The sequence below is a fragment of the Marmota marmota genome, unplaced genomic scaffold, assembly GCF_001458135.2.
Source record: "Marmota marmota marmota unplaced genomic scaffold, marMar, whole genome shotgun sequence".
Taxonomy (NCBI): Eukaryota; Metazoa; Chordata; class Mammalia; order Rodentia; family Sciuridae; genus Marmota; species Marmota marmota.
Genome location: NW_025999983.1, coordinates 2,304,088 through 2,322,476, shown reverse-complemented (window position 1 = coordinate 2,322,476; position 18,389 = coordinate 2,304,088). Strand labels below are relative to the sequence as shown.

Here is an 18,389-nt window from a genome sequence, read left to right as displayed (position 1 = left end):
TACACATCTGGATGGGGTCGTCGGGCAGGCCTTATCTACCTTCCTGCTTTCAGAGGTGAGGGCAGTGGTCAAGGTTCTAATGGGCACAGCCCACGTTGCATGGGTCATGGGGGCTCAGCCACAGGCCTCTGGGCTGCCCCCCAGGAGGGAGATGCTCACTCACCACGGCTTCCTCCCCTCCCGGACCCCTTTCTTCAGCCAGAAGAACAGGTGCTGTGACTGCATTGCGCCCGGGCCACCCGAAATCTGCTGCAGACGCAAAGCCTTTCGCTTCCTTGATCTCGTCCCCTGGAGTGTCTCCAACTTCCTGCTTCTCTGAGGGAAGCGGAGCCCTCCCTTCCCGCGTCTGCCCTTGGGTCGACTTGGATCTTACTTCCAGCTCCCCTTCAGCTTCGATCACCTCGACCTTTACTCTCTGCTCAGCGCCCCGAGCTCTCTGCACGTCTGGGGCACCTCGGTCCACCTCTCTCCATCGCTCCTGGGTCCTCCCTGATTCAGGGCTCCCCTCCCTCACAGTGCCATCCAGGCCCACGCTTAGCCCCACGAGGACACAGGACCGCGAGCAGGGACGAGTCAGGGCAGCTTGCCTGTCCCGCAGCCCAGCCTGGTGGGAAGAGGCAGGAGGAGCTGGTGCAGCCCCCTCTCCTTCTCCACAGGTACACATCCGACTCTTGTCTGGGTGTGGCCATATAGATATGCCACGTTCATGACATCTGAATGTGGGCGCACACACAGCTCAATGTATTTGCTTCTGGTTTGTCGTATCCTAGCAGTAATGAGTTAAAATTTCCCAATATTGTAACTCAAAAAACTTAGCACCAAGAAAACCCCAGATCACCCAATCAATGAATGAGCAAAAGAACTAAACAGAAACCTCTCAAAAGAAGAAACATAAAGGGCCAATAAATACATGGAAAAAACGATCAGCATCTCTAGCAATCAGGGAAAGGCAAATCCAAAAGACACCAAGATTCTCTCTCACTCTAGTCAGAATTGCAATGATCAAAAATACAAAACAACAATACATGCTAGTGAGGTTGTGGGGAGAAAGGAGCACGTGTACATTGTTGGTGGGACTGCAGACCAGCACAACCACTCTGGAAAGCAGTGTGGAGATTCCTCAAGAAACGAGGGATGGGACCACCATCTGACCCAGCTATGCCATTCCTGGGTATTTCCCCCAAAGATCGAAAATGGGCATGTTTCAGTAACACAGCCACATCAATGTATATAGCAGCACAATTCATGATAGCTAAATTGTGGGATCAACCCAGATGCCTGTCAATAGAGAGGATTAAGACACTGTGGCTTATATATGCAATGGAGTTCTACTCAGCCATTAAAAAGAATGAAATTATGACATTTTCTGGTAAAATGGATGGAAATGGAGAATCTTGTGCTGAGTGAAATTAGCCAAATCCAGAAACTCAAAGGTTGAATGTTTTCTCTCAGATGGAGTTAAATAAAGGAAAGGGGGAGGGAAGGATGGGATAACATAAAAAACCATTCAAATATGAATTAACAGATGAGTCCCAGGAAGTCTAGCAGAGCAGCCGAAGGAGAAGGGGAGAGGCGAGGGAGGGCTGGAGACAAAAGGGAGGACACGGGGGTCGGAGCCGAGATCTACTTCCATGCACGTGTGAGTCTGTTTCATAATAAACGTGAACATCTCTTTCTTGAGGTTTCTCTGGGTTATTAAGATTTCGTTTTCGATCAGTTTCTTCCTATTTGATGGTCAAGCTGAAACCCTCTACCCAATCTTTGCTCTTGAGAGTTGAGGAAACGGAAACAGAGTCCTCCCGTCTCATTTCCTCCCAGCACAGCTTTTGGTTATTATTCTTTATGTTCAAAATAGAAGATCTGCTCTCTGTGGCAGCACTGATCCCCAGTGCTTTGGCTTTAGTTATGTATTTAAATAGACTCCAGGGTTTCATTTTTTTCCATTTTTTCTTTCATTACTAGACTCTGTAGAAATATTTTAAAGAAAGACGTCATATTGGTCCATTATGGGATCTCTTTCATATTTAAAAAGTCTTAATTTTCTCTCTCCTTGCAGACAACCTTGGCTCAGTGTCAAATTCTTATGTTTTATGCTGCCTGACATTTTGCCTTTAAAATTATACTTAGGAAAAAACCCACATGAGCCAGGTGCAGTGGCACCCCCCTGTGATCTCAGGGATTGGGAGGCCAAGGCAGGAGGATCACAGATCTAGACCAGCCTCTGCAACTTAGCAAGGCCCTCTCTCAAAGTAAAGAATATAAAAGCCTGGGGACTCCCGGATAGAGTGTGGCAGGCTGCTCTGGCTCAATCCCCAGTACTGGGAGAAGGAAGGAAGGAGGCAGGAAGGAAGGAGGAAGTGGGAGGGAGAGGGAGGGAGGGGGAAAATAACATCTTAAATTCTGTAACTTATTTTCCATCTCTTTATTGATAATATAATGAGATAGAAAAACATCATTTGTTGATAATTATGACTGAAAACTATCTGAGATAACATAAAATATTTGGATATGGTTTAGAAGTGTTCATATTAAAACATTTCAGGGCCGGGGCTATGGCAGCGGTAGAGCGCCCGCCTAGCACAGGAGGCCGCTCAGTCCGATCCTCAGCACCACATAAAAATAAAATAAAAGGTATTGTGTCCACTACAACTAAAACAAAATATTTTTCAAAAATTTTATACTTACATTTTATTTTAAAAATTAATGGTGAATACAATCAACTCTCAGTTCCTATGTCTTAGGAAGAAATTTGAGCTTTCTTTTTGCACCAGGGATGGAACCCTGGGCCCTCAACAGCTGAGCCGCATCCCCAGCCCTTTTCTCTATTCTATTCAAGGACAGGGTCTTGCTGAGTGGCTTAAGGCCTCGTGGTGCGCGGCTAAATGGAGCTTTCTTGAGACTTGGTGTTGGGAGCCTGCCAGGAGGGGAACCTGGCTCTGGCAGCAGTGGTTTCCGCTGGGCAGCTGTCTGGGGCCTGGTAGAGAAGTCAAGGTGTGCCTCCATGTAAATGTCCACTCGAGCTTTCCAGTGAGTGAGGGCAGAGCCCCAGGGCTGGCTCTTCTACTCTTCTGGAAGGCAAACCAGAGGGGCGAGGGAGGGAAAGGCTCCCGCAGAGGGGGAGGGCAAGGTCACGGAGGCCTGGCGGGAGAAGCACTGGGCGCCAGAGACCCTGTGCTGGGGCTGCAGAAGACGGCTCCATGCTGCCGCTGGTCCTGCACAGGGGCTGAGGGCGGGACATGCCTCTGGCTGGAGGAAGGGGAAGCCTGGTGTCTCTTGGTGTATTGGGCTGCCTCAGCCATCTCAATGCACGGACGGGAGCCTGCTGCTTCTCCTGGAAACGCTGACAGGTGCTGTTGGGGTTTAGATGGGAGGTGCCCCCCAAAGCTCCAAGTGAGATAACTCACGAAGGTTCGGAGGTGAAATGACTGGGTTACTAGGGCCTTGACCCAATCAGTGTGTTAGTCCTCTAGGGATGAACTGGGAGGTGACGGGCGAGTCCTTAGAGGCTGCCTGGGGTATACATCTCGTCCTGGTTGAGCAGAGCTCGCTCTCTTCTTCCTGACCCTGTCCTGAGCCGCTTCTCTGCACCACACTCTTCCGCCATCTTCTGCCTCATCTCAGGCCCCAGGGAGTGAGTCAGCCGTCTCTGGACTGAGGCCTCTGAAACTGTGAGCCCCCAAACAAACTGCTCCTCCTGTGAAATTGGTCAGTGTTCTGGTCAGTGGTGAAAAGGCTGACTAACAGTGACCCCGCTCCTGCCTGGCAGAGAACACAGGCCACGAGACTCTGTGTGCCTGTCCTTCTGCTCCTGCCCCGTCCCACCCTGGGCCACGCCCACCCACCTCCCAGGAACTTGCTCCGCCGCCTCTTCCCTCCACGGTGGCCTCTTCTGGTGGCTGCTTATCTCCCCATTTCACCACCCGTTTTCTCCTCAACCCCACACAGTGTGACTCTGCAGAAAGCCCCTGACCGACTGTCCCTGTGCTCCCACCATCCAGCCACGCTCCCTCTCACCCGGGTGGTTCACAGGGTTCGGTCCTTGCTCGGCCTCCTTTGGCCTCCCGGGCCACGACCTTCGCCCTTCGCGGCCCTTGCTGACCTCGGTGCCTCGCTCAGACATCTCTGCAGACGGTCCTTCACTTGGGGGTCCTTGGCTGGCAGCCACTTACACGGTAAAACGAGTTTCCCCTCGGCCCCCTCAGGCCGACCTCTGTGTTTCCAGATGCCACCTGCCGACGCCCACAGGAAGGGGAGGCCTCAGAACCCCCCGAAGCAGCCTGTCAAGCTCAATTCTCCACCTCTGCCCCCCCACACACAGGCCTCCTGTCTCCTGTGGAGTGACACTCCCCCCAACCTGGGGCAGAGGCCAGAGCAGAGTCAATTCGCCTGTCATGTCACACTGGAGTAGCCCGCCTCCTCACCAGGCGCCTGCAGAAACTCTCGTGCACGCCTCCCTTTCTGATACCCTGCTCCCTCCAGGTCCCCACCAGCTCACCTAGAACCACCTCCACGGACCACAGGTGGAGTTGGAGCCCTAGCTGCCCGCGGTGGGTGAGGGCTCAGCGCTGGCCACATGCACCAGCTGGAAGGGGGTTGGCTAGTCTAGCTCTACTCAGCCTAAACAAAAGTGGCTGGTGGTGGGGGACTCAGCTGCCCTCCCCTGCCCTGCCCAGAGAAGGCAGCATCTGCCCCTGGGCAGGCTGCAGGGCCAGTCTACCTTAGACTGCAAGGTCTCGGTGGGTAGGACCAGACAGAAATATTTCTTCCTCTACTTGCACATTTTTAAACAAGAGAAAAGCAATTTTTAAAAAAATTTGGAAGGAAAAGGTCCTCACTTGAAGTGATGTTAGCTTTCTAGCACAGGCCTGGGACACTCTAGGTGCTGACTCTGCAGGGTGCTCCCTGCAGCCTACCTGGGGCGGATGACAGAAAACAAATGCAGTGTTGGCTTCCCACCTGCAAGGAGCACGCTCTTTTGTATGCTAGGTGACTCGCACAGTTAACTGCATCCCCTGTGGGAGGCCACCCCCAGGACGCAAGCACAGACAATGGCAGGTGTCAGTGAGGGTACAGGAATCAGAGCCCGTGTGAGTGCAGCTGGCAGGGTGTGAAGCGACCACTGTGGAAAGAGCCCAGCCCTTCTGCTAAGGGTGAGCGGGACTCACCCTGTGACCAGGCGTGACGCCTCTAGTAGCGCGTAAGTGAATATACCCAGCTGACTCAGAGCAGGGACTTCAACACACACACTCATGGGTTCACTGAAGCCCAAAGTGAAGCACCCAGGGGGCCTTGTGACAAGTGAAACTAGCCAGCCACAAGGACACCACTACCCTCCACCTATGAGGTGGCTGCAACAGCCACACTCATGGAGACAGAGCAGGGGGTGGCTGCCGGGAGCTGGGGGTGGGCCTTGCTGGATTGGCGTGTTCTTCAAGGTGAGAAGAGTCTGCCAGTTGGGTGAGCAATGCTGCGAATGTCCCAGGCTCTGCACTGCATGCTTACAGATGGTTAGGGTGCAAATTTCACGTGCGTTTTGCCACTATTTTAAAAAATAAATTGCAAGCAAGATTAGCTCTTCAAATAAAAACATCTGGCATAGAAAAAAATCAAATGCAGTGGATATAAACAAACAACTCCCCTAATTACACATCCAATATATTCTAAGGAGCAGGGATGTGCAGAAACCTCATGGGAACATAATAAAATTGTGTTGAAAGATAATGTTTTCAGACAAGCTATTTCTACACGAATTCCTTCTATTATCCACTGGACTATTAGGGCACTTTAAATTAAATCTTCATTATATTAAACGAGGATAAAAATGGCCATTTTTCTCAGCATGACACCAGGGCTTCTCAGGACTGAAAGGAACTTGGAGTGACCCTGGTGCCTTCTGGATATCAAGTCCCCTCTCTGCTGGCTGTTCAGTTGTTCCTCTGCAGATCTCACCAGCAGTACGCAGTGCTTTCTTCTGGGACAATAGGGCCACTCGATGGCTCATATGGTTGAGCTGAAACCATGCCCTGAACCAACCCGCTCCTCTCCTCTGCCCTCAGCCCTTCCCCAGCTGGACTGCAGGCACCATGCAGGGTAGCTCAGCCTGCCCACCTCAGCTGCCCCACGGCTGCACACAGCCTGCCATCAGGCTTTCCTCGCCTCTTGGTGGCTTCTGGGTCATCGTCCCCTGTGCTATGTGCCCTCAGAGCTTCACTCCCCTTCACACCAGGCTGTTTCGCTGATGGCGGCTTCCAGGCAACCTGCGCCGTGAAATCACTGAACCATCTCTTCAGCAGAGGCCAGCATAGAGGGGCGAGAGCAGAGTGACCATGGACATGGCACGTCCAGCCTGTCACGAGAAGTAAGCCCACAGAGCATGGTCTTGTGGCCGAGCACGGGAAGCCCAATGTCACCGTATCTGTGAGTCAGCAGCAGCCCACCCCTACTTTGATCAAGAAGACTTAGAAGGTTCTTCAGGATTCTGTTTTCAAAAACAATCGTCGTTGTTCTTTGAACATAGTTTCTAGAATGTTTGGGTACTCATATCCAGAAAGCTCTCCAGCCTTTGATTCCTCTCTTGGGAGCAAATTGTTTGCTGAGTGCTGTGCTAAGTAGGCCATTTCTGTGGATTGTTTTATTTGACCTACAAAATGGCCCTTATCCTCCCTGAGCCATTGGAACTCAAGTCCCAGGTAGCTGGGGGGCCCAGGTGCACAGCCGTGGGGCAGGCCCCATCCTCCCGGGCAGGGCCTCATTATCCCTCAAGGCTTCAAAGATATGGCATCTGGAGGTGGTGCTTGTTACCTAGTACTTGAAAAAAACAACGCTCACTGTGAAGTAAAAACAGATTTACACCCAAGAATTGGGGGAAATCAAGGGTGAAGACCAGCTGCAGGCTGCTCCTTGCAGGAAGCCGATGGGAACTCGGGTCTCTGGTCCTCCACAGTGGCTTCTGTTGGTTCTGACATGAGACCCCAGGTTTCTGGAACACTGCAGGGGGACAGAAGCCATCCACAGATCCTCCCAGAGGGACTGGCCTTCTTTCATGCACAAGTTCCTTGGCTCTGGGCTACTGGTCCCCATTCCCTCTCTCCGTACCCTACAATGTCCCCAGCACTCGAGAGTGTGAAGCTAACACCTCGGTGAGCACCTGCTGCATTCCTGTGTGTGTGAGAAGCTGGGACAGGAGAGGGAAGGGCAGGCGTGGCCCTGCCAGGGAGCCCAGGGCCCAGGGGAGAGAGTACCCACAAAGCCAGCACACCCCCAGAGCTTAGGCGGACACACCCTAGGAGGGATCCAATTGCAGGGGTCGTCCATGGCCCCTCACCCTCAGCTGGCACCCCAGTGCTGCCTGCTCAGCACAGCCCCACACAGGCACCTTCTGGAACCCAGCCACGTGGACTGCCCTAGACACCAGTAAGGGCCACATCCCAAGATATACTTCGGCTGGTGTGAGCCTCCTGGGAAGTGCAGAGGTGGGTGGTGAGTGCATGCCCAGGGGTGAGCAGGAGGGAGAGAGTGAGGGGCAGGGGGACTGACAGCGACTCCCCGCCCCTTTCCTTTTTAGATGTCTGAGACAGGAGAGGAGGTCGGATTCCTGTGTGCACTTCCTCCTGGGACCCTTTGGGGTCCTGCTGGCTGAAGAGACTGACACGAGAGGGTCCCTGGCTCCTGACCTGTCTGCTGGGGAGAGGTCAGGAGGAAGAGATGAGGCTGGGCCGACAGGGAGATGGCCCTGGGTCACTTCCTGGGCAGACAGCACAAGCTGCACCAGCAGATACTTGCTAAGAAACTTACAGAAAGCCTATTTTTAAATCAGGGCCCACATGACTGCGGTCCATGCTGCTCCAAAGAAGGAAAAATGCCCGATGGATATTTTGATTGGTGCATGAACACCTCGTGGACACTGAGTGCCTCACCCAGGGTTGGGTAGGGCTGACCTCCCTAAATCTATGGATCTACATCAACCCCTGGTCAGTAGCCACTCTGTGGCGTCCCTCTCTTGGGACCCTTCCCTCTTTGGGAGCTCTGCGTTCTTTCTATTATTCTAATAAATCCTGTTCTTTCACTCTCACCCTGTGTCCATGGATTTTATTCTCCAAATTCAAGCAACAAAGAACTCACCCCCACGCTCCATGCTACACTGGGACCCAACTGAAGGTGGGTGCAGGTGAGGAGGGGGAGAAGGAGACCAGGGGCTAGGGGAGCTGGTGGGTTTTCTAGAGCCCTGTAGTATTCAAAAGAGCCTGGTTCCAGAAGCTGCCAGGAAAGAGCATTTTAGCCCAAGGGAAAACTGCAAAAATGGGCAGTGACCCCATGTTTCTGTAGACATAAACATGCCCTTAGGCTAGCGCATGGAAGGTGCTCTCACAAACTTACAATCTTAATTCACATGACGCGTGTGAAAATCTGCAGTTTGTAACAAAAGCCATAGCCTGAGACACACTAAACTGAGGCAGATGGCTCCCGGGAGGTGACCATGGTAAGCTGCAGGTAGCAGCAGGTCCTGTCTGAAGGGGCTCTGCTCCAGGGCAGGAAGAGCCATCCACCTCTGATTTCTTGGGCTGCACCAGGTGATGCTCGGCAGATTCCCAAATCACCTCCCACGGGGCAGGTCCTGCGCTCCTGTGGGTGGATGGTCGCTGCCCCAAATCAAAGATGCTGCAGGCAAACACCAGTGCAAAGACACCTCCCCTTCCAGAGCAGACGCACGCGCCTCTGACCAGACACCCCTGAAGGCTCTGGAGGCGCTGCTCAGCTCCAGCCACACACAGCCCCGTCCTGTCACGCGAGTGAGCTGCTGAAGAGCTGTAGCGTCATTTGGAGTGAGCTGCATTATTTTCAGGGCCATGCTGGTCTCAGCAAATTCTGTGAATTCTTGTCAGCGGTTTAAAATAAACACTGCGACAACTGTCGCCCCGCCTCTCTGCCTGCTGACGAGCTCATGATGGGGAGCCCCAGGCTTGGGTGCAGGGTCCCCAGCCCCACTCCTCTGTGATGCAAACCACTGGGTTTTCTAGTTGTGCTCATAAAAACATGGTTTTCCAGAGTCGTGTTGGTGCTCCTCCCTGGCCAGGATCTAGAGTTTCTATAACACACGCCTCTGCCACGTCCCCTGTCATTCCCATCCATCGGTCTCTCTCCCCTGAAACTCCCATGAGCTTGGGGCACTTGCTCCCGAGGGCGCTCACGTAATGAGCAGGAGCCTCTTCTTTTTTAGGGGCTGGCCCAAAGCCCAGGTGAGACACCTTATACATCCCTGGACAGACTCTGGGATATTCTGTTGAAGTTTGAAAGAACTGAAGTAGTTCATATCAAATCATATATTATTAACATATCATACTTTTAAAGTGTGCCTCCACAGAACCGTGTTGGCACACACCCTGTGATGTGTCCCTACCTCAAAGGTTTGGGTCACAAGGAAGGTGGGACACCCAGGCAGAGGTGCTGCTCCTCAGACAACGCAGGGCACCGCCCCCTGGGGGCAGGGGCACATGGCCTGGCACCACGGCGTCAGAAAACAGAGCTGGGATTGTCAGGAGGCGAAGCGAGAGCAGGACAGCACCTGGCAGAGCTGCAGGAAATCACAGGCCTCGGCCGCGGTTGGTCCTCTTGCTGGTCCCCAGCTCTCTCTGACCACTCCCGGCACTCAGTCTACTTCCCCCTCCTAAGCAGCATGGAGGGAGTGTTCCAACTGGGCCCCAGTATCTTCTTCCTATGGGCCACTTATTTAAAGGAAGGCAAGTGGGTCTCCTTTCCACTCAGCCTCCAGGAAAGAAAACCAAGTTGCCAGCAACCCCTCAGCACCTCCGCTTCAGCAGTGCATAAGCCCCGTGCACTTGCAGGCACAGCCATCTCTGCAAAGTAATTAGGAGGGTCCTGCCATCAGTTCTTCTATGTGCCAATTAAAACACTCGGCCATCGTTGGCCAGGAGCACCAAGGAACATAATGAATTTAAACACAGGTTCTGGGCCGGCAGCATCCGGAGCAGCTGGTGGCCTGCCTGCTCTCTGGTGCTGCCAGTCACTCCCAGGGAAGCAGCGCTGGCGGCCCAGAGCGCCTGACAGCAGCGAGGCGGAGCTGGCGCCCAGCAACGCCATGTTTATTTATAAAACAGTTTCTCCATCGAGGCATTTGAATATTGCCTACATTTGTCTCATGAAATATGAAGCCATCTCACCTTCCTCTTGACAGTCTTTTCATACCCAGGATAATAACGTTGCAGACTTAGAGTTCATCTCCTCTCACCGCAGCAACCAGGAAACCTCATTTAAATAGAGAGGAGTCTTCTTTAAAAACTAGGAAACTTTGTGTCTATGCCCTTGTGCTACTACTCACTTAGTTCTCAGTCAGCTGCCGGGTATGTGGCTCAGGGCTAGATCACCTTAGGTTAAATTTCCATCAAATGGAAACCACCTTTGAGAGGTCACTAGACTTATCCATGCTGCAGAACCATCGGGCAGTGTGAGGAAAGACGGACAGGGTCACTTATCCACCCCCAGCCATGCACTTTTGGTATGTGCTGCAGAGAGAGTCTCACACATATGCATAAAGAAATGTGTGCACAGAAATCATTTGCAAAAGCAAACATCACAAAACAAAACCAGGAACCACCTGGGTGTCTACAGAGGAGAACTGATAACTCACATGCTCAGGATGGACTGTCTTAGGGGAATGCTGCCGCGGATGGCTCTAGGAACCCAGTGCGATGGGTGTGAGTGAGGTGGCCCAAGGTCATATTGCACCAAGTGCCTTGTAAGAAACATATTTTGTGGGCTCCCAAGTGACAAAGATCCTGGCAAAACTCTGAAGTGGAGCCAATGTGAAAGAGGGGGAGGAAGGAGGAGGGCCTGGGGAGGAGGCAGGTCAGGGCTGAGGCTGGCAGAGCCACCAGACAGGTGCCACAAAGCAAGCTCCCAGTTACTATTTCCCTGAAATCCTAAGATACTAAATTTCGAGGTTGTTTCTCGTCTGTTGCCCTATAGAGGCTGCACTTGTGAGATGACTCAGAAGCAATTGAATCTGCAAGGCCACCAACCCCTCTACCTAATAAACGGTGCTCGCTTTGGCTTCATCCCCTGCAGCTGTCTGGGTGGTGACTGGAATGTGACCAGCTTGCTCTCCTTCGCCCCGTAGGCTTGTGCAGCAGAGCACCAAGGGACCACTCGTCCTCCCTCCTCCCGTGGCCATCAGCTCCTTCAGAGAGTGACATGGCTGCGGCCAGGCAGTCTGCTGCTCTCCATCGGCACTAAAGACAGCCCTAGACGCCCCCTACAGCCTGTTGAGGGCAAGTAGGTCTCCTCAGCCCCACCTGCAGCAGGTACCTCCCGCGTGTCTGCCCCTCCTAAGTAGAACACTCTACTTGAGCAGAGCTGGAGCCCAAGTCCCTTTTAGTTTACTCTGTTCATTATTTACTTTTTCATAAGGAAAAATAACCTTGTTTTTTTTTTGTTTATTAAAAAAAGCACAATTCCCCATTGCAAAAGAAAAACGCTCAGAGTAAACTGAACACACTCTGTCTCGCTCCCTTGGGTGGAGCCACTGTGCCCACCCCCAAGCCCGGCTAGAACTCATCTCCAGGTTACGGTACCTGAACCTCTCGCATCCTGCCTTTCACGTCAAGCACACGCGGTATCTTCCTTATCACCAAACACGGGCAGGCATACTGCCGAGCATTCCTGCTCCTTCAGGGGTCTCTATTCATTACATCATTATTGCACATAGTTCCACAGAGTTCCAACTCCACAGTCCAAAGTCCATTCTCCAGAAAGTCCCTCAGCATTTTGGAAACCCAGTGGTAAACTTGCCCCGTCCGTTGCCTGGTGGTACTGGGAAGGGGGCTCTGGAGGGAGGCCCGGAGGGCAGCTAGAGGGAAGGGGAGGGCCTGCAGGCAGGGCTTCCCCAGAGCTGAGTGGAGCGCCGTGGCGAGGGGACCGGCAGACCTCAAGCATGGCACTCCATGGGGACCAGGTGCTCAGTGGCCTCAGTGGCCGCAGGGAACACTGTAATTTCAGGTGCCTTCATCATGTGGCCTCATGAGGTGGACTGTTAACTGTCCCCAAAGCCTTAGAAGTAGTTACCAACATCATTTCCATTTTACAGATGAAAGAGCATATAACTCTCCTGGGTTAAAAAAATCTACATAGCTGGATACAATGCCCTGCTTCCCTGGAGACTGCAGAAAAATAAACCCAAGAGTTGTTTTTAAAGGGAGAGAGAGAGGGAAAAACACTCTGCCTCAGAAATACAGTTTCCAAGAGCTGCAGACCTTCACAGCACTCCTGACAGGCCGAGCGTTGCGCTGAGTCAGATCTACTTGTCTGCACTCAACGCCTTCAACAGTGTTAACATTTCCTCTTTCCCTTGACATTTTTCATGGTGTGATTCTATATTTAAATAGCTTTAAATCTGAAGCTGGAATGCAAAAATGCATTGAGCAGAGAAGAATATGAGACCCAGGAAAACCGCAAGGTCTAGAGCCTGCACGAGAACAGCTCACAGGCAGGCACAGGCCTCCATGCGAGAGGAAACTCCCTCTTCCCACCAAGGATCCTCGGGCTTGTCCCTGGCATCCAGCCTGTGAGCCGGGAGACCAGGCTGGCAGCTGCCACTGCACGGGACAAGCTCTGCTCTACGTCTGAGTCAGGGCCCTGGTGGGCACAGGGAGCATGGACACTGTGTGTTCTGCAAAGGATGAAAGAGGCTGTCACTGGGTCAGGAACCTTAGGTCCAGGAACGGCCACAGTCATCAAGGCCGATCACATTCTTACCCTCCACACTCTGCACAGACACAGCCCCCTCCTGGAGATCTCCAGTGATCAGCACACTCTCCACGGACGCAGGCCATCGCATCCTGGAAAGGTTCTGAATTGGAAAAGAACTCGGTGTGCATGGGCACCTGGCTCCTCATGGCTTTCTTCCCCTGTGCTCATGGTAGCAAGAGAACGGTCAGAGTGAACCCAATCCCCCTCCACAAAATGGCCACTACTTCAAACCCACTGCATTCTTCCACTCAGCCGTGGGAGCTCCCTCACCTCTGCCTCCAGGGCATACTCATTCATAAATACTTATGGGACCTCCACCTGGCCATTTCTGGTCTGCACAGAACACAGGACAGGACTGCACACAGTGACAGGGTGTGCTGGGACATCAGGGACCTGCTGTACTCTAGACCCAACGCCCCTCCAGGCACCACGAAACCAGTGGAACTACCCAGCGTTGCTGGGAATCATGGCTCAAATGAGCACGCCGACCAGTGCCTCATTCCAGAACAATCCTCAGCTTGATCATCTGTTTACTGCTGAGGGGCTCACAGCACCTAAAATGTACACCTAAAACCAGTGGAATCGTATTAACAGAAGCAGCTGCAGGGAAACAGACTACTCATGGATGGGCAGTCCATTTGATCCATGAAAAATAATTGTCTTTCTACGGGAAAAAAAAACTAGGCTCCTGTACCACACTACGTGCAAAATCACATTGAGAACAACAGTTCAAGGTCAGAAGAACAGCCAGCATTTAGGTTCATAAACGGGGAAAGCACCTTAAACAATATTCAAAACTTGCAAAAATATAGATGGATTTGAATATTTAAAAACTTTCTTACTCCAAAAGACCCTGCATGCAGGGAAAGTTAAAGACAGAAAACTATCGGGAGCGGGAGCATGGGAGGAATAGAGAACTCCAGACAGGGCAGAGGGGTGGGAGGGGAAGGGAGGGGCCTGGGGTTATTAATGATGGTAGAATGTGATGATCACTATTATCCAAAGTACAGGTATGGAGACACGAATTGGTGTGAATATACTTTGTATATAATCAGAGATATGAAAAATTGTGCTCTACATGTGTAATAATAATTGTAATGCATTCCACTGTCATATATAAATGAAAAAAAAGAAAGAAAGAAAACTATTGATGGTATTTGCAGAATCCCAACAAGGCATTGACTTCCAGAAGTCATAAAGAACGCCAGCAGTCACTGAACAACTGAACCCCGCAGGAAAACAAGAGAGGGGTGAATGGTCACCAACCTGGCCGGTGACAGGGAAATGTGCATCTGGACACTCCACTTGCAGTCAGCAAGATCAAACTGTCTGCAGACTGCTGTTGGCAGGCATCCAGACCCTGAGTCCTGGGCAATCCCACAACTGAGAATGTACGTGCGTCATGGCTCGACTCCACACCTGCACATGGACCTGCAAGAAACTTCTGTGGGTGAGCTTCTGTCAGGAGTCAACAGCCAAAATACAGACACAGTGACAGTGCGTCAGGAAGGGGACAGACAGGAGATCAGCAAAAAGACAGGGGCACCACGATTCCACAGGGGAGGCTTCAGAAGCCCGAGCTGCTTCGTGGCCATTCTCACACGTTGTTTGTGCACACGTCGCTCATACGTGTTATGAAATGGGAAACGTGGGTGAGAGGATTACAGAATTAACCCAAGCCAGTGGTGGCCGAGGGCCTGGGTGGGTGGGTGGCATGAGCATCTCCGGGGCATCAGCTTGATTCTGCGATGCTATGAACATGCGCACGGCCGCGGTCCTGGCTGGTGGGGCTCGCTCACTGTGTGTGCACTTGAGGTGGAACACCAGTCACCTCTGGGCTTGTCTGCACTGAATTCTCCACCCCCCCCCGCCGCCCAAAGAGAAAAAGGGGACATACAAAAGTGAACATGCCTGGCGGGTGACACTGAAGGCCCCTGATGATGCATCTCAACTGAGGTAGGGGCTGGTGTCACCAACACTGTGCTGACAATCAGCTGCCCCAGGAGAGACAAGTCGGTCTGAGCACCTTAATGCCCAAACCAGCAGGGCCATCAGGAGAGTCCGGCACACACTGCCCATGGGGATTCCAGAATGTCTGCACAGCAGCCTGTGGACAGATGGGCCTCAAGAGGAGCTGTCTTCAAGGAGAAATGCTGCGGGGATTCCCTGATGGTATGCAAAAACATTTCTTTTAGAGGGAAGGCTTATGGCAGGATCCTTCCCAGGGAGGGTCCCTGAATGAGTCCTAAGGAGTCCAGAGCTTGGTTCTCACCAACAGCAGGGCACACATTTGTTGGCAAATCACTTTTGTGTGTCCCCTTTTTCTCTTGGGGACGGGGAGAATTCAGTGCAGACAAAACAGTGGTGAGCCTGCACTCCCCGGAGCGGCAGCCACGCAGGGCCTGCTCTGCTGGGACGTGGTGGGCAGGGGGTCCCTGTCCCTCAGCCTCCTTTCCAGACACCCACTCTCCTGTGCTGTCCCTCTCCTGGATGCAGAAAGGACCCACACCGTGTCTTTTTGTAACTCACGACGCCTACCTACTTCACTATTCGATTCACTGCACCATTTAATCGACTACTTCATTTGACCCCTGGGCAGGGGTTTTTCTTTATTTTGTCACTGGTATGCAGGACACTTCAGTGTGTCCCTGCCTGTGAGCTCTGAGGAAGGAGCCTGACTCTCACCCAGGGCCCCATGTGACCAGGAGGTTCCTGGAATGGAGACAGGCATCACTGTGCCCAAAGGCTCTGGGAGAGGCCATCATCGTCCACCCAGCGGGGGGCTGGGATTCTCTCCAGGACACGCCCGGCCCAGCTCAAGAAGTGGAATGGAACAGCCAACGCCAGCCCCAAAGACGGTTCTGAAGCTGAAGGGGGCGAGAGTGAGTGGCCACAGCTACAGCACTCTGTTGTTTGGATCTGCATGTCCCCAGCAGCTGGCTCAAGCCCCTGCAGCCAGGTGAGCCAGCTGGGCTCAGGAGTGGCCGGCGAGAGACCTTAGGCATGCCCCGCTTCCTGAGGACGGAGCTGCTACCACCCTGTGTGTGGGCTGGGATCTCAGGCTCACAGGGCCCCTGCACTGTCCTGGGCTCCCACAGCAAATCAGCGTCCAGGCAGGAGGACTTGGTGGAGATCATCGCCCTGGGTACACAGACCCAGCAGCTCAGCCCCACAGTCTAAAGAGCAAGTCGGAACCTGGCCATCTCGAGTGTCAGCTGCTTAGCTGTACCGCCGTTTTTAATGGGCATGTAACATAGAAATCACAATCGACAGGCACTCGATGCCCTACACATGTGACACTGGAGAGCTGCTCTGGCCTGGAGCTGCCCAGTGGCAGTGCTGCTTACCTACAAAGAGCCCATCAGTTGTGACCCGGCCCCAGGGAGCTGCTGTGGGCCCTGGTGCCCAGGTCCACTGAGACATGCACATGAAGACGTGAGGATCTCAAGACACCGTATTCACCCGACCCATCCATCTCGCTGTGCACCGTGGGTTCTGCAAAAGGGATCCTCTCCTGCTCCTCCCTCCTCCTTCACTCACAGGCCTTAAGTGACCAACCAGGACTGCATCAGGGTGGCATGGCAGCCAGTCGAGTGCAGCCCCGTCTCCTTAGCAGCAGAAATGCAGAGTGAGCAAAGTGTAGGTTTGCATTTTTTCTTTTCCAGCCAGTTTCTAGCACTTTTCCCAGTAAACGCTTCAGTCACAAAGTGTCTCGCATGGACCTGGGGACACCACAGAAATCACAGCTCCCCGTGCCCAAACCAGCCCCAGCACCTACATCACACCAAGCCCTGAGGGGACCTCTCCCTCTCACAGGGCACTTTGCATTCATGAAATTCCGTCCACTGACCTGGATTTTCCTTTTTAAAAAGTCTCTGAGGACAGACCCTCCTGCAGATGCGGGGACCTCCTGGGGCCGGCCGGGTCCCTGGGCTACTGTCTGAGAGGCAAAGGCACTGTGTCCTCCCAGTGTGTCACCCTCTGAGGCACCCTCTGGCCTGCTGTGCTGCAGGTGGCTCATGGGCCATGCTGCCATGCTGTGGACACACTGAAGCCTGGGGACAGCTGCTAACTGTTGCCACCGGCACGCAGAGGAGCCAGAGCTCATGGGGCAGGAGCCAAGCCCTCGAGGCAGTAATGAGAGCCCCAGAAGCATTCCCGCCTTTCAAAACACGCAGCTCTATGGTGACAGGCTAAAGAAAGAACAGTGCAGGGCCTCTGTCCCCAGGGGCCTGCAGAAGCCAAGCTGGGGCCGGCCAGAAGATGAGAGCTTGCCCAGGAGTGACGGTCTCCTAGGTCCAGGGGCGAATGCCACGTGCGTGCACACACACACACGCCTGTGCACTCATGCAACACATGGCCAGAGCCCCTCCAGACCTTAGCTCTGTGCCCACTCGTGCCAGAAGCTGCAGAGTGGACAGTCACACTGTTGGGGAGTGACGGGAGCCACCTGGCTGTAGACGAGCCATGGGGTGGCACCCTGGCACCGTGCACCGCCTTCCTGAAGTACTGGCACTGCTCCCAGCACACCCCAGGCCACTCTGCCCCCTCCTCCTGGACGGAGTCAACAGGCGCTATTCCCAGGTGTCGGCACCGAGTCTGAGGTCAAGGTCGAAAGGGCTAGTCGCTCCTGTGGCTCTCTTGGCTGGTGGACAGCATCTTCTCCCTGTGCCCTCCCACAGTTGTCCCTGTGTGTCTGTGTCCTTTGCTGATAAGGACAGTGGTCAGCTGGATTAGGACCCACGTAACAGCCTCATTTTACCTCATTCACCTCTTTAAGGTCTCTCCAAATACGGTCATGTTCTGGGGTCCTGGGGTTAGGACCCCAGCACTCGGGTTGGTGGCACAAGTCACCCCTATCGGCTGAGTCCCCAGTGCCAGGTGTCCACCCTGTGCAGTGTCTGTTTAGTGAGGCAGGGGCCAGGGCAGTGTGGGCCGCAGCTGCTCGGAGGTGGCCCTCTGGGAGCAGGCCATTCTCCCTGCCTCCGGCTGCTTAAGATCCCAAGGGCACTTTTGGGCAGCCAAACCGTCCTGGTACTCTGTGAAATGACCTTCCAGACAAGAAAGCTGCAGCCCCTACCCTACAACTGGTGACTCAGGAAACAGGGCCTGTCTTGGGGAGGATGGATGGCCCTGCTGCCACTTCCCTGCCAGGGAGGACACAGGGGCCAGGTGCAGGGTGGCGCTGGCCGCTGGCCTCTCTGGTCCCCAGGCCATGCCAGCCCTTGCCGGACCTGCAGGCACTGTGGCCCCTGAGCACTCCTCTGGCCCCTGCAAGTTCTCCGTCAGTGAAGAAGCTAGTCGACGGCGTGTGGGGAGGGCTGGAGAACGCGCCAGTGGCTGGGATGCGCCTGCTGCCCTGAGCCAGGGACACCACCGGTCCAGGGTGCTCCTCTTAGTCACATGACCTATTCCAAACTCTCCTTTTGAGGCTATTGCCACATTTTAAAATCTGGGACAGGTACAGCAGAAAGCCCAGGGTGCCCCGTCCTCTGTCCTCACAGCCAGCACTCCGACACCAGGCAACACCAGACTCACCTGTCACCACACCTGCAGGTGCTGAACAGCAGCCGGTCACTTCTCACACTCCACCCAGAGCTGGGGGCGCCACGGGGGGGGGGGGGCTC

General features: G+C 53.6%; 1 protein-coding gene across 7 annotated transcripts in view; it reads right to left on the bottom strand.

Annotated features, from left to right (window-relative positions):
• The window catches only part of Rps6ka2 (ribosomal protein S6 kinase A2), a 297,075-nt gene that overhangs the window by 205,516 nt on the left and 73,170 nt on the right, over positions 1–18,389 (bottom strand). The window contains exon 1 of one of the 7 annotated variants that reach the window (XM_048805835.1): positions 11,589–12,071. The exons of 4 other annotated variants lie outside the window; for them this stretch is intronic. In XM_048805835.1, the coding sequence (XP_048661792.1) occupies positions 11,589–11,603 (15 nt within the window). In that variant the 5' untranslated portion in view covers positions 11,604–12,071. Of the gene's footprint in view, positions 1–163; positions 876–11,588; positions 12,072–18,389 lie in introns of those variants that run through there. 2 more of the 7 variants (XM_048805827.1, XM_048805826.1) reach the window with 2 other exon arrangements.